Here is a 15,736-nt window from a genome sequence, read left to right as displayed (position 1 = left end):
ATATAGAAAACCAGAAATATAAAATAGAAAAGCTAGTGTTCTCTATAGGTTGATTTTTTTTAAAAAATATATTTTATTGATTTTTTACAGAGAGGAAGAGAGAGGGATAGAGAGTTAGAAACATCGATGAGAGAGAAACATCGATCAGCTGCCTCTTGCACACCTCCTACTGGGGATGTGCCCGCAACCAAGGTACATGCCCTTGACCGGAATCGAACCTGGGACCCTTGAGTCCGCAGGCCGACGCTCTATCCACTGAGCCAAACCGGTTTTAGCTATAGGTTGATTTGTTAATCCTCACTTAAATTTGTGATGTTTCAACAAGTGTGCATAAAGTCTAGAAACTAGAATTTCATCTTTAGGAGCTGTGGTTCTTTTTTATTGCTGTTAATCTTCACCCGAGGTATATTTCCATTGATTTTTTTTAGAGAGACTGGAAGGGAGGGGGAGAGACAGAGAGAGAGAAACATCGATGTGAGAGAGACACATTGGTTGCCTCCTGCATGCGCCCTGACCAGGGCCAGGGATTAAGCTTGTAACCGAGGTACGTATCCTTTTTTTTTTTTCTTTCTGGGGTATGTGCCCTTGACCGGAATTGAACCCAGGGACCCTTCAGTCTGAAGGCCAACGCTCTACCCACTGAACCAAACAGGCTAGGGCAGAGTTGTGGTTCTTAATCCTGCTAGTGCATTTAAATTGAACAGGGGAGTTCTATAAATAATTGCCCATGTTTGAGCTTCACCTGGACCAATTGATACTGACCTGTAAAGTAGAGGTTGGCAAACTGTTTTTGTAAGGACACAAAGTAGTAAATATTTTAAGCTGTATAAGTCAAACGTCTCTGCCAACTCTGTTGTGGCACAAAAATAGCCATAGATGATACTTAAACAAATGGGCATGCTCCCGTAAAACTTTACTTTCAAAAAAAGGTGGTAGGCCTCATTTGGCCTTAAGGCCATAGTTTGATGACTCCCCTTCTAGCAAATAGTAACTGTCCCATGTATTCTTTGTATCCATTAGTAATGCTTATTCTCTGCTACTCAGATTCATATTTTGGTTGTTTTTAATACCTTTGGGGTGTTCTTTTTAAATTACAAAGGTGATCCAGTGCTTGTTAAAAATTTCATATGTTTAACCAAGAATAAAAGAGAAAATAAGTATCTCATTCCCCTATGTAGACACCATTTTGAGATTAATCTACTAGACTTTTTAAAATATTCATATAAACAAATACACAGGGGTGCCTGAACCTGTTTTCAGCTTTGTTTTCACTTGTTACATCACAGACATCTGTCAGTCATGCTAGTCTGCATGGCATTGCATTTTATGGTGTTCCATAATTTATTTAGTCAAACTCCAACTGATGGATAGTAATTATTTCTTTACTGCTACAACCAGTGTTGCAGTGAATATTTTTATATACATGTTTTTGGGCACTCATGCAAGTATTTCTCTTTGATTAATTCCCTGTGCAATTACTGGGCCAAACATGCACATTTACATTTTGTTAGGCTACTACCAGATCACCCTCAAAAGGTTGTGCTTCTTTATACTCCCATCCACCATTTATACATTATTAGAGTTAGTATCAAATACTTCATTATGGATCCCAGGGCAAAGTTGTTCCTCATCTGTAATAAACCAGTTCTTCACAAGAGTGCAGTAAGTAGTGGGAGCTAAGACTAGGGAACAGTAGCCCCATAGATAATTGTGGAGGGAGAACTCAGTTACCTTTTGTTGTATATTTATGTGTATGTCACTTTTTTATTGTTCAACTCCCAAGGTCGCATCCTGAGTCTCAGCTGGCATCCCTCTGGTACCCACATTGCAGCTGGCTCCATAGACTACATTAGTGTGTTTGATGTCAAATCAGGTGACTGTTTTTCTCAATTCATTTGGGATGTGGGTCTTGTTAGTCAGATTCACATTTCTGACAAACTGTTTAGCCCTAACCTCATTAATCTTCTGGGATGTTCACCATGAATTTCAGTCCTTTCTTGGATTACTAATCCTGCTTTGGGAGGAATCTTGGGTCTTCTATGGGATGCAGTATTTTTTGTTTTTTTTTTTTTATTGATTTCAGAGAGGAAGCGAGGATAGAGAGATAGAAACCTCAATGATGAGAGAGAATCATTGATCGGCTGCCTCCTGCATGCCCCCTACTAGGGATCTAGCCCACAACCTAGGCATGTGCCCTTGGCTGGAATCGAACCTGGGACCCTTCAGTCCGCAGGCTGACGCTCTGTCCACTATGCCAAACCAGCTAGGGCTGCAGTATTTTTTTTTAAATATGTTTTTATTGATTTTACAGAGAAAGGAAGGGAGAAGGGGAGGGAGAGGGAAATATCAATCGACTGCCTCCTGCACACCCCCTACAGGGACCAAGCCCAAAACCTAGGCATGTGCCCTGACTGAGAATCAACCAGCAACCTCAGAGCATGGGACAACACTCTACCATTTGAGCCACACTGGCAAGAAAGGGATGCAGTATATGTGTATATATGTGAGTGTGTACATATATATATATATATATATACTAGATGCCCGATGCTTCGTGCAAGAGTAGGCCTTCCTTGCCCCAGCTGCTGGCACTGGCTTCCCTCTGGCCGCTGGCAGGCAGGCATCCGGGACCCGGGCTTCCCTCGCAGACCTGGCTTCGTCCGGAAGGATGTCTAGTCTAATTAGCATATTACACTATATATTTATTTATATATATATATATTATTATTTTTTGGTTAATCCTTACCCAAGGATATTTTTCCCATTGATTTTAGATAAAGTGGAAAGGAGAGAGGGAGGAAGGGAGAGAGAGAAAGAAACATCAGTGTGAGAGAGATACATTGCATGCACCCTGATTGGGCTAGGGATCAAACCTGCAACCCAGGAAATACCGTTGACTGGGAATCGAACCCTCGACCCTTCAGTGCGTGTGCTGACACTCTACTGAGAAACATTGGCCCAGGCTGTTTCCTGGTTTTTACAGCATTCTGTCTTTGTTTCATTATATACTAACTCTTTTCTTTTTTCTAAGGCTGTTCATGATAGTATTTGTCAGGTGTACTTCACCCTGACCTTGTTTCTTCCTTGTTACTTGTTTTCTTTTCATCTGCTTGGCCCCTACTTTTCATAGTAAAGCTTTCCTCACATGTCTTATGACAGCCCTCATCACCACTGGAGTGCAGTTTTAAATTCTCCTGCCTTGTGTTAATAAGCTAATGCACCGGGCCTCTAGTATGCATATAAGATCTTTGGTTAATCTCTTCCCCTTCTCCCCACTTCCCTCTGAGATTCATCAGTCTGTTCCATGTTTCCATGCTTGTGTGTGGAGCGTCTTCCCCCTGGTGGTCAGTGCACGTCATAGCTACTGGTCAAAAGGTCACTTAGGTTTTTATATATACATCTATATTAAAAATATAGGAATATGCAAATTGACCAGGACACCATCACAGCAACAGTAACCACCGAACAGCAGGCTGGCAGGCTGCGTGGGGTGACCAGGCCGGCAGGGGGGATTAGTGAGGGACAACCAAATGACTGAACAGCAGGCTGCATGGTGTGACCAGGCCAGCAGGGGCGTTAGTGAGGGATGACCAAACGACTGAACAGCAGGCTGCGTGGGGTGACCAGGCCGGCAGAGGGGGTCAGTTGGGGGCAATCATGCCAGCAAGGGGGGCAGTGAGGGGCAACCCGGTGGGGGAGGGGGAGCAGTTGGGGGCGACCAGGCTGGTGGGGAGGGGCAGTTGGGGGCAACCAGGCCGGCTGGGTGGGGGGCAGTTGGGGGCAATCAGGCTGGCAGGCAGAGGCGGTTAGGGGTGATCAGGCTGGTAGGGGGGCAGTTAGAGTCGATCAGGCAGGCAGGCAGGTGAGCAGTTAGGAGCCAACCTCCCGCGGTCCCTCCCTAGCCGACCGCACCTGGGGCAGCACAAAGGCTCAAAGGGCATCTGCGAAGTGGGCGGGGTCCTTCTAGCAGGTGGGATCCCTCGGCCTGGCCTGTGGGATTGGGCTGAAACCGACAGTCGACATCCCCTGAGGGGTCCTAGAGTGCAAGAGGCACTCTGCAAAGTTGCTGTCATTTGGCAGCTCCTGCGTTGAGCGTCTGCCCCCTGGTGGTCAGTGCACATCATACTTATCGGCCGGTCAGCCAGTTGGCCAGTTGGTTAGCCTTTTATATATACAGATATATAGACTAGGGGCCCAGTGCAAAAATTCGTGCACCTTGAACTGTGGGCCACGAGGCTGCAGTGGGCACAGGGGCAGATCTCAGCCCATCCTCCGCACCCCCACCTAGCCTCTCCCACCGCGGCCCCCAGTCCCCTGTCTGCTGGCAGCCCTGCTCCTGCTGCCACCGCTCCCACATGCTGACGGCACTGGTCCCGCTAGCACCCGCTGACAATGCGGAGCTATTGGGGCCGATACCAGCAGCAGGTGTGAGTGGTGCCGGCCCCGTCAGTGGGTGCGAGTGGCAGCTGCTGCCCCGATCACCCCTCAGGAGCAGGGGGTGGTGGAGGAGCCCTCAGGGCAGTCGGGGCCAGTGCGGGGCAGCGGTGGCTCTGGCACTGGCAGCAGGTGCGAGCATCAGGCAGGACCACGGCTCACGGGAGCAAAGAATTTTCAGTAACGACCAGAGGCTCATGACCAGAGCCCCGCCTTAGTCTAGTGCCCCCGCTCACCTGTCCCACTATCCCACTGTGGCTGATGCCCGCCGTGTTCCACACTCTGCTGATGCCCGCCATGTTCCGTGTGCGCCCCCTGGTGGTAAGCACATGTCATAGTGACCGGTTGTTCGGTTGTTTGATTGTTGAGTTATTCTGCCATTCGGTCTATTTGCATATTAGGGTTTTATATATATACTAGTAGCCCTGCGCACGAATCTGTGCGCCAGTAGGTCACTGCCGCCCTCCTGTAGCTCTCCACCCGCTGCCCACCCTCCTGTAGCTCCCCCCACTCCCCCATAGCTTGCTGCCCTGCCCCCTCCTGTAGCTCTCCACCTCCCGCTTGCTTGCTGCCCTGCCCCATTCTGTAGCTCTCTGCCGCCTGCTTGTAGTTCGCTGCCTCACCCTCCTGCAGATCCGGTGATCCAGTCATTACGCGGTATGTCGTTACGCCTCAGGGCATAACGAATAATTAGCATATTCCTCTCTTATTGTATAGGATATATAGATATAGATATAGCTATTCCATATAGTATTCCCACCCTCAATTGTGCCTGATGTCCCTCTTCAGAGAATAGGTCTCTAGTCTTTTGTTGAGGTGGTGTTTTATGGCATTGCCTGATTTTTACTTAGGGGAAGGGATCTGAGGGATCTACAAGTTTCTTAAACTTTCAATCAGTCCCTCCTTTTAGTCCCACTTTCTTCCTCTATTTCCAGAGTATCTGGGGTCACCAGCTCCTGACTTTACTGAGGATCCCAGGGTGAAGTCAGGTGGCTTCTTGGCTTTCCCCACTGCTGACTTGGTACTTAGTTTCAGGGCTCTGCTGAGCCAGTTACCACTCTACACATTCTCATAAATTGTCACTGTCTCTTTCTTTCCCAGGGGGTTTGGAAAAGAGCAAAGTGTAATGGTTGTGTGCAATTGGCTAGTTTTAAGTACAGTCTCTTTTCCATCCCACCTCCACCCCTCCAGCAAATTTCTGTCCCTTCCCTGTCCCCACCCCCCTCTCTCCTCTTTAGGCAACCATTTTGGTGTTCAGAGGCTGAGTTCACTGTAAGTAATATACTAGTATATTGGATGTGGTTTGTGCTCAGGTAGCTAACTTAACATATGTCTACCACATCATTCAAATGTGGACTTTTCTTATTTTCCAGGGAGCGCTATTCATAAGATGCTCGTGGATAGGCAGTATATGGGTGTGTCTAAACGGAAGTGTATCATTTGGGGTGTGGCCTTCTTGTCTGATGGCACTGTCATCAGTGTGGACTCTGCTGGAAAGGTGCAGTTCTGGGACTCAGCTACTGGGACGCTTGTGAAGACCCATCTCGTTGCAAACGCTGACGTGCAATCCATTGCTGTCTCTGATGTGAGTATGGCTCCTGTTTTGAGCAGTTCCTGTACAGTCCCGGGGATGAGTAGAGAAGGCCCTGGTAGTGTTGCACCACAAACACTGTTCCCTGGCTCTGAACGTTGCACTGGAGGAAGATGAGTTTAGGAAAATCTATCTGAAAAGCCACTTAATTTCCCTGAACTCTCTTATTCTCTTAGCAGCTAGCTGGAGAATATTCTTTGAAAGATTGGTTAGCAGAAAAGTTTTCTTCAGGCACTCCCCACCCCTAGTTAATCACGTCTGATTGTAGACAGGGCACAGTGTGCTCGAAGAATCTTGAGAAGCAGTGTTTCCCCTCTCTACAACTGATCTCCTGCTTCCTATCTTGGGAAATTAGAAGATAATTTTATATTGATTTTTGACAATGTTCATTTGAAGTCTTCTATTTGAATAAGACTTAAGCAGTTTTGTACTGAACAGGTGTGCCTTTTTCCTTTTGGTAACCAGAGTGCTTAATCAGAAACGTTTGGGTATTTTAGCAGTGAGGCATAGAAGTAACTGAGGTTTGTTGACTACGTCCTTTATTTTTTTGCCTTCTTAGTTTGAGAATTGCTTGCTATCTTAAGGGTGAAAATCCAGTTTCTAGTGTAGAGATCACACATGTTTACTTTCCTTGCCTATAAAATGTTTCTGTCCCATTTCACAGGTTTTCTGTGAGAACAATTTTGTGTGTATTAAAGCCCTGTAAAACATGTAGATGTCACCTATAAACTATAATAGAAGTGTAAATTGAGCCCTAGCTTGCTTGGCACAGTGAATAGAACGTCGGCCTGCTGACTGAACGGTCGTTTCCCGGATTGCTTCCTGTCAAGGACACATGCCTGGGTTGCGCGCTCAATTCCCAGTAGGGGGCGTGCAGGAGGCAGTTGATCAATGATTCTCTCTCATCATTGATGTTTCTGTCTCTCTCGCACTCTCCCTTTCTCTCTGAAATCAATAAAAATATTTTTTAAAATCTCCAAAGAGTTAAAAAAAAGTATAATTTGAAATGAGTGGGAGAAATTATTTTTAAAATGGAGTCTTAATCCAAAATGGTTGTAATTATTAGACTTAAGACTTAATTATTAATTTTAGTAGCATTTTAACTGTACTTACACAAATATTATGTGCCTGTTTCAAAGATCAAGGAAGATGTATATTGATTACTATGGAACAATTTTCAGAATATATTGTTAAGAGAGAAAAACAGAACAGCATAATAGTGTATAAGGTACACTAATTAAAAGAGAAAGATGCAAATTGACCATACCTTCGCGACGCCCACCAGCCAGTCAGGAGTGAGTATGCAAATTAACCCAACAAAGATGCAGGGTTAATTTACATATGCAGGCGCTGAGCGGCCATTCCACACCGCCCCAGTAGCTCCAGGCCTCTGGGCAGGCGGAAAGGCAGCTCCTGGCCTCTGAGCAGTGTGGGAAGGCAGAAAGGTGGCTCTGGCCTGAGCGAAGGCGGTGCTGGCAGCCAGGGGAAGGAAGGCCCATTCTTGCACGAGTCTTCGTGCATTGTGCCTCTAGTATAGGACATAACAGTATATTAAGAGAAGAAGGAGTAGCCGAAACCGGTTTGGCTCAGTGGATAGAGCGTCGGCCTGCGGACTGAAGGGTCCCAGGTTCGATCCTGGTCAAGGGCATGTACCTTGGTTGCGGGCACATCCCCAGTAGGAGGTGTGTAGGAGGCAGCTGATCGATGTTTCTCTCTCATCGATGTTTCTAGCTCTCTATCCCTCTCCCTTCCTCTCTGTAAAAAATCAATAAAATATATTTAAAAAAAGAGATAGAGAGAAGAAGGGGTAGATTTATATATTAGGTATTAAGTATTTTTTGTATATGCAGTTATGCTAGTATATGTGTGTATACATACATATATAATATCTCTAAGAAGATTTTTTAAGTGCAAATTATAATTTCTGGAGAGGGAAATTGGGGCGGGGGGGTGTCAGTGGGAGGTAGGCTTAATTTGTATTGTATACCATTTTATACTGTTTAATCTTTCTTTTCCCATATGCCTATATTACTACATTGCATTGACTCTTTATATCTGATTGTAAAATATGCCATAATTTTTTTGTTATGAGAAAGAAGAAACACTGCCAATTAAACTATGCCATAGTGTGTGTTTTTTTGTAAAGTAAAATATGTATATTATAATATAAGCATATAATATAAACTATTATAATATAAAATGACACAATGCTTTTTTAAACATAGAAGTTATATTTTCCTTATTGAAGAGTTCCTTGAGACTTAAACATAAGTTTTTGTGATAGCACTTATGCATATATGAAAAGGAATGTATAACTGACTTAAAGTGATTAAGGTATTCCTAAAATTTCTTCACAAAGTTGGACTCTGAATCACTTTTTTTTTCTTAATATGTTTTTATTGATTTTAGAGAAGAAGGGAAAGGGAGAGAGAGATATAAACATCAGTGATGAGAGAGAATCATTGATCAGCTGCCTCCTGCACATCGCTTACTGGGGACCGAGCCTGCAACCCAGGCATGTGCCCTTGACCGGAATTGAACCTGGAGCCCTTCAGTCCGCAGGCCAACGCTCTATCCACTGAGCCAAACCAACTAGGGCTGAATCACTTTTTAACTAAAAAAAGTTTAGTTAAACTTTTAGTTAAACTTAAATGTTTGCCACACCTGCCACCCAGCCATCCATCCGTATGTTGGTGATGAAGCTCCACTGTGGTCCTAAGATTTTATTTCCTTTTATTTATATTTTTCTTTAAATTTTTTTTTTATTTTTTGTTATCAAGCTTTTCTTTTATGCTTTTGGCAGCGTTTCTGAAGTCTTAGTGTTGGCTCTTTCTCTGAAGATGTCACACAATAACAGGTTGACAGATACAAGATACCCTGATTTGAGAGCTGTTGCCTGACAATCAGTGAATTGTGGTACTTATTCAAAATTGAAAAATGCAGTTGTACATACAATATATAGATGATGTATTATAGAATTGTACTCCTGAAACCTATATAATTTTATTAACCAAAGTCATCCCAGTAAATTCAGTGCAAAAATTGCAATTGTACAAATTCCAGCCCTCAAAAAATGTTTATCACAGACTCCAGAGTGGGCAGCCTTGGGTTTGAATCCCAGCTGTACCGCCAAATAGCTGTATGTCTTCCTTGGGCATGTTACTTTTTTCCAAGCCTCAGTTTCTTCTTTGAAAACAAGGATGTTAGTGACACATAGAGACTTTGGGGGAAGATTAAATGGGTTGTCCTTGTAAAGTGCGAAGTACCAAGTCTGGCATAGAGTGTGTGGTTATCAGCATTATCATTTTCATGTCTCTTTTGAAAGTGGTCCTAATTTCCAGGCTTTTCTCCACTTCATTCTTGCCAGCACCGCCAATTATTTTTAGATTTCTTTTTATTGGATTTTCATTGACTAAAATGTGAACAGCAGCAAATCCCAGTCCTTTGATCTTGTGTCTTTCACCTTCGTGGAGTAAGCGAGCACTGGTTCCTGCAGGGCATTGTCGGGAGCGTTTGCTTTCATTTACTAGGACAGGTCAGTCCTGAGATTTTGTTCTGTGTGAAGCAGCCACTGATTAAACTAGGACACACACCTTCCAGTTTTGCTTTTCCCTGGCTGCACCTTGGGAGAACTCTTTTTCTTTCGTTTTCTTTTCCGTTCTTTTATGATTCCACCTCGGAAGAGGATGTGGAGTTAGAGAGACCTGCCTTCCCAATCCCTTCCTGTAGGTGGGACTTCAAGCAAACTGGCACTTTTTTCCCCAGTAAACTGAATGAACTGTTTTAGTTTAGATGGGGGAGAGTGTGTGAGTTCCTGAGCTGCTCGGTATCACCACTTTTGCTTTGAGCTAATGGTTTTCAGTTAGTGTCCTTAGAGGAGTTGAGGGAGAGGCTGGTCTGGGCCACCTTATATGCTGTCCTTCCGATATACTTTCGTTCCTTCTCCACCATCATATGCTGCAAATGATCCCAGAGAGCTGGCACAGGCTGAGCAGGTGTGGTGTGTCCAGAGCAAAGGCTTCGGAGGCAAATGGCCCTGTGTCTGTCATGTCTCTAAACCTCTCGAAGCACCAGTTTCCTTGTCCATGTAAAGGCCTATTACATGATTAGGGAGACAAAGGGGAAAATCATGGCTCACACAAATATGGAATGGAAATATGTCAGAGATTTTCTATAGCTCATTAACTGAGAGAATCGGTAAGATGTTACAAGCAGAATTTGAAGAACACAGATATATATGAGGTCATCAGGAATGCTGAAATTAATTTGCAAGTTGTTGCAGGACTCAATGTCCACAGGGCAATAATCAGTTGCATTTCACCAGGCAATTTTTTTTTGCATTTCTGTGCAAAATATAATTGAGAGACCTGCCTTCCCAATCACTCAATGATAATCACTCAATTTTCTATAATTTACAGAGTTGTGAAACAGCTCCCAGATAGTCAGAGGGCTCAGTAAACCAGGACACCAGTGCTTTTTAATGCTCATTTCAAACTCTTCCTCTATTTCTCCTGGTAGAGAAAATGATGCTTAATTTTGCAAGATATTGAAGTATTAGAGATGATATGACATAAAGTTTCTAGCACAGTAAGTGTGTAGTTGATGGTAGCTGCTTGCTGAAACATATTGAGACATCTCATATCTCTTGATTGACCGAACTAGTCTTTATACAAATCGATTGGTTGACTGCTGATTGAGGTTCCTAATTTTTCTCACTCTCCTATTAAACATCCTGTCTTTTATTCTTTGCTCAAAATTAGTGTACTTTTATTTTTTACTTGTTAATTTGAATAATCCTCATCCGAGGACATGCTTAGAGAGAGAGAGAAACATCTACTAGTATGTGAGAAACATCCATCAGTTGCCTCCTGTACACACCCTGACCTGGGCTTGAACCTGAAGCCTATGTATGTGCCCTGACCGGGAATCTAAAGGGGAACCCTTTGGTGCACAGGACAGTCAGTGCTCAGCCAACTGAGCCACTCTGGCCAGCAAATTATGTTTATTTTTAAAAACGAGTTAAGATGAAAATGGTTTTGAGAATATAGAGGAATTAAAAAAAATAAGGCCTTTTAAAACTAACAAATCACAGTGCTTAACGCACTGGCAAGAGAGAGCCTTAAAACGGGACCAGGAAACACGACCTTTTTATGATACTAATCAGGCTATTTCCTCTCCTCAGCCCACCCTCTCTTCATCTTTAAAAAGAAGACAGTGAATTTCAGGGATTTTCAAACTAAATTCTTTTTTTTTTTTTTTCCTTTTTTAAAAAAATATATTTTATTGATTTTTTACAGAGAGGAAGGGAGAGGGATAGAGAGCTAGAAACATCGATGAGAGAGAAACATCGACCAGCTGCCTCCTGCACACTCCCCACCGGGGATGTGCCCGCAACCAATGTACATGCCCTTGACCGGAATCGAACCTGGGACCTTTCAGTCCGCAGACCGATGCTCTATCCACTGAGCCAAACCGGTTTCGGCTCAAACTTCATTCTTTTGACTACCAGTTTTGCAATTGTTTGCCCTAAATCCTTTAATCATTTAAAAAAATGTTTTTATTGACTTCAGAGAGAAGAATGGAGAGGGAGAGAGAGAGAGAAACACCAGTGATGAGAGAGAATCATCAGTCGGCTGCTTCCTGCACACCCCCTACTGGGGATGAAGACCAAAACTCTGGCTCATGTGCCCTGACCCAAATCGAACCGTGACCTCCTGGTTCAGGGTTGACACTCAACCACTGAGCACACCAGCCGGGCTATGTTCTTAACACTTTATTTACATTTAAAATCTTTTTTATTGTGATAAAATTTACATAACAAAATTTGCCATTTTAATCATTTGTTAATGTATTCTTGTATTTTCTTTTTATATATATACTAGTAGCCCATTTGCAGGAAGAATCCTGCAAGCGGCTGCTGTGGCCGGTGCGCTGTGCGCTGCCACTGCCGTTGCAGCCGCCGCACCTGCACCCACGTGCTGCTGCCGCCCGCCCCTCTCCGCCCCGCCCCGCCTGGGCTTTCCCTCTGGCAGCCACCTTGCTTTCCACTTTTCCTCCCTCTTCCTTCTAAGTTGTCTTCTGTCTTCACTCCTCCCTCCCTCAGTGTATGCAAATTAACCGCCATCTTTGTTGGGTATTTTGCATACTCACCCTGATTGGCTGGCGGGCGTGGCTTGGGCGTAGTGAAGGTGCGGTCGATTTGCATATTACTATTTTATTAGGTAGGGTATTTATTTTTATTTTTATTATTTTTTTTTTTAAATATATTTTTATTGATTTTTTACAGAGAGGAAGGAAGAGGGATAGAGAGTTAGAAACATTGATCAGCTGCCTCTTGCACACCCCCCACCGGGGACGTGCCCGCAACCAAGGCACATGCCCCCGACCGGAATCGAACCCGGGACCCCTGAGTCCGCAGGCCGACGCTCTATCCACTGAGCCAAACCGGTCTCGGCTATTTATTTATTTTATTGATTTCAGAGTGGAGAGAGAGATAGAAACATCAATGATGAAAGAGAATCATAAATTGGCTGCCTCCTGCATGCCCCCTACTGGGGATCAAGCCCGCAACCCAGGCCTGTGCCCTTGACCGGAATCGAGCCTGGGACCCTTCAGTCCGCAGACCAACACTCTATCCACTGAGCCAAACCGGCTAGGGCTTTTTAAAATCATTTTTAAGTGTACAATTCAGTGGCCTTAAGTATATTTACGGTGTTGTGCATCCATCACCTCTCCATTTTCAGAACCTTTTCATCATCCATTAAAGAATAACTCCTTATTCCTTCCCTCTCCCAGCCCCTGATTACTTCCATTCTACCTTATGTCCCTATGAATTTGCCTGTTCTGGATACTCATAAGTGGTATCATATATTTGTTCTTCTGTGTCTTTGTTATTTTACTTAGCATAATATTTTCAAAGTTCATCCATGTTGTAACATCAGAATTTCATTCCTCCTTAAGGCTAAATAATACTCCATTGAGTTTGTCTGAATGAAACACCTCATTGAGTTTATCTGTTGATGGACATTCGGGTTGTTTTCATATTTTGGCTCTTGTGAATAATGCCGCTATGAACACTGGTGTTCATGTTTCTGTTGAGTCCCTGCTTCCAAATCTTTAAAATATATTTTCATTACTATTCTTGCTTGGATTGGTTTGTTTGTGTTTGTTTTTTAGCGTTTTTTTTTTGTTCTATATGAATTTAAGAAACAACTTTTTTAATTCCAGGTATAGGACTATCAGTATTTCTATTGGATTATGTAAAGCTTAAAAATTTACTTAGCGATCATCAATATTTTTATCTTGTTAAATATTCTCATTCAAGAATATGGTATAGATTTCTTTGTTTAGGTCATCTTTTGTGTCCTTTAAGGAGGACTTAAAAATTTTTTTCTTATATAGGCCTAGCACATTTCTTGTTAAATTTATTCTTAGATATTTTATCTTTTTTATTGAATTTCTAATGAGGTCTAGTTTGTATATATGAAAGCTCTGTAACTGGTTGAGGTACATATTGTTAATTGTGCCAGTAGGGGGTGTGTTATTATCTATGAGTGAGCTTGCTCCTGTGTTGGAATTGTTATCTTCTAGAGAGAAAAGACCCCTGTAACCTACCTTCCAATTCTGGGCATAAGTTTTCCCCTAAGCTGCCCAGACAGACAACCTCAGGAAATCTTTTTCAAAGTGGGCCCTGTTTTGCTCAAATGTACCTCCTTGATGATTTAATTTCTCAGCAAGAAGACAGTTTCGTGGTGGGCACAGCCGAGGGGACAGTATTCCATTTTCAGCTGGTCTCTGTGACTTCCAACAGCAGCGAGAAGCAGTGGGTGCGGACAAAGCCATTCCAGCATCACACTCACGACGTGCGAACCGTGGCCCACAGCCCGACAGCACTGATCTCGGGAGGTGGGTTCTGCTCTCGCCAGCTGCTGCTTTATTCTGCCCAGCTCTGCTTGTTTTCATGCAGGACATTTTCTAATGCTGATGTCTTCTCCCCTCTCCCTCCCTCCCGCCTAGGCACTGACACCCACTTAGTCATTCGTCCTCTCATGGAGAAAGTGGAGGTAAAGAATTACGATGCTGCTCTCCGAAAAATCACTTTTCCCCATGTAAGTATCATCCCCTAATCCCCCACCGTGTCCTCATTTTCCCATTCCTCTGAGCATAGCTCACACTTCCTATGCTCGGTGCTTTTTTTGTTACATACTGTGCTTAGCCATGTTACAGTTCTTAGCACACTTAGTGTAAATGCTTGTTTAATTCTGTGTCAACCCTTTAGACTATGAGCTTGAGAGTGATAGGTATGCTTTTATTTACCAGTGTGTTCTTAGACCCTAGGACAGTGCCTGGCATATGGTATTATGTAGGAAATACTTATCAGGCAAATGGATTTTAGCAGTAAAAAATATGCTAAGATGCTGCTGCTATAGCTCGTACTGAGACAGTAGATGACCCCAACCTACTTACCACTTTTTGATTCTTGGATACAGCGACGTCTCATTTCCTGTTCAAAAAAGAGACAGCTTCTCCTCTTCCAGTTTTCTCATCACTTGGATCTTTGGCGACTGGGATCTACAGTTGCAACAGGTATGATGGGAGCAAGACTTTTCTAGGAAGAAAACTGGAGAAGCCAAAAATTAGAATTGCAGTTGATAATCTGCTTATGGAAAATGAAGTAGATTTTTCTTGTCCCTTGGAACTCATGGTTTCTCATCCACTAGATGGAGCAAAGGAGTTCTTCCGAGTGTTAGATCTGTTAAAAGTTTACAGTTCTGTACGGTAGAAAGGGTAGTAGTAGCAGGATGTAGAGAGTGTGAAGGTTGTGGAATCGTAGTTTGCTCTGTCTTGGCTGGGATCAAAATAGGATGTTGAAAAATGGCAGGATTTAATGTTGGTTAGTGACATCCCTGCTAGGAGGTCACACGGATCTTACTAGGACAGTGGTCGGCAAACTCATTAGTCAACAGAGCCAGATATCAACAGTACAACGATTGAAATTTCTTTTGAGAGCCAAATTTTTTAAACTTAAACTTCTTCTAACACCACTTCTTCAAAATAGACTTGCCCAGGCCGTGGTATTTTGTGGAAGAGCCACACTCAAGGGGGCAAAGAGCCGCATGTGGCTTGCGAGCCGCAGTTTGCCGACCACGGTACTAGGATGACAGCCTAGTGGCCTTTTGTATGGCCTGTAAGGAAATGTTTAGGTTCTGTTGTTTTATATTGGATTAGGTTTATACTGGAATAAGTTTCCAAAATGAGCAAATGAAGTTGAGGCCACATGAACCACAAACTCCACTTGTACCCACCTACATGCCTGGCTGTGGTGTTGAGCTTCAGCAAATTAGTGATGTACCATAGGCCATGGAGGACACCCAAAGAGAAGTTAAGAGAATGTTCACTGCTTTCCCCAGAAAATGGTAGGCTTATGAAGATAGTTTCCTGATTTGTCACTGTTAGAGATTCCATTCTATCCAGGAATGACTTTTTAGAAGAAAAAATGTATACAAATAACCTTTCTTTGAAGAGGAAAAACCTCAGGGAAATTTCTTGTTCCAGGAAAGAATGGGGATACCCTTCCACTCTCTAAAGATGCAGATCATTTACTGCACCTCAAAACAAAGGTAAGGAAGTTTAACTGTATATGTGCTGTCTCTGAAATCCAGAGCATTTTCTCCTGCTGAATTTTAAGGATTACTTAGTTGACATCACTAA

General features: G+C 43.4%; 1 protein-coding gene across 3 annotated transcripts in view; it reads left to right on the top strand.

Annotated features, from left to right (window-relative positions):
• The window catches only part of UTP4 (UTP4 small subunit processome component), a 38,046-nt gene that overhangs the window by 8,883 nt on the left and 13,427 nt on the right, over positions 1-15,736 (top strand). For all 3 annotated transcript variants that reach the window (XM_028143224.2, XM_054711348.1, XM_054711349.1), the window contains exons 5-10: positions 1,784-1,873; positions 5,808-6,019; positions 13,759-13,930; positions 14,042-14,133; positions 14,515-14,611; positions 15,581-15,645. In XM_028143224.2, the coding sequence (XP_027999025.2) occupies positions 1,784-1,873; positions 5,808-6,019; positions 13,759-13,930; positions 14,042-14,133; positions 14,515-14,611; positions 15,581-15,645 (728 nt within the window). The remainder of the gene's footprint in view (positions 1-1,783; positions 1,874-5,807; positions 6,020-13,758; positions 13,931-14,041; positions 14,134-14,514; positions 14,612-15,580; positions 15,646-15,736) is intronic.

This window comes from Eptesicus fuscus, chromosome 21 (genome assembly GCF_027574615.1).
Source record: "Eptesicus fuscus isolate TK198812 chromosome 21, DD_ASM_mEF_20220401, whole genome shotgun sequence".
Classification (NCBI taxonomy): Eukaryota; Metazoa; Chordata; class Mammalia; order Chiroptera; family Vespertilionidae; genus Eptesicus; species Eptesicus fuscus.
This window is presented reverse-complemented; position numbering and strand designations above follow the sequence as displayed.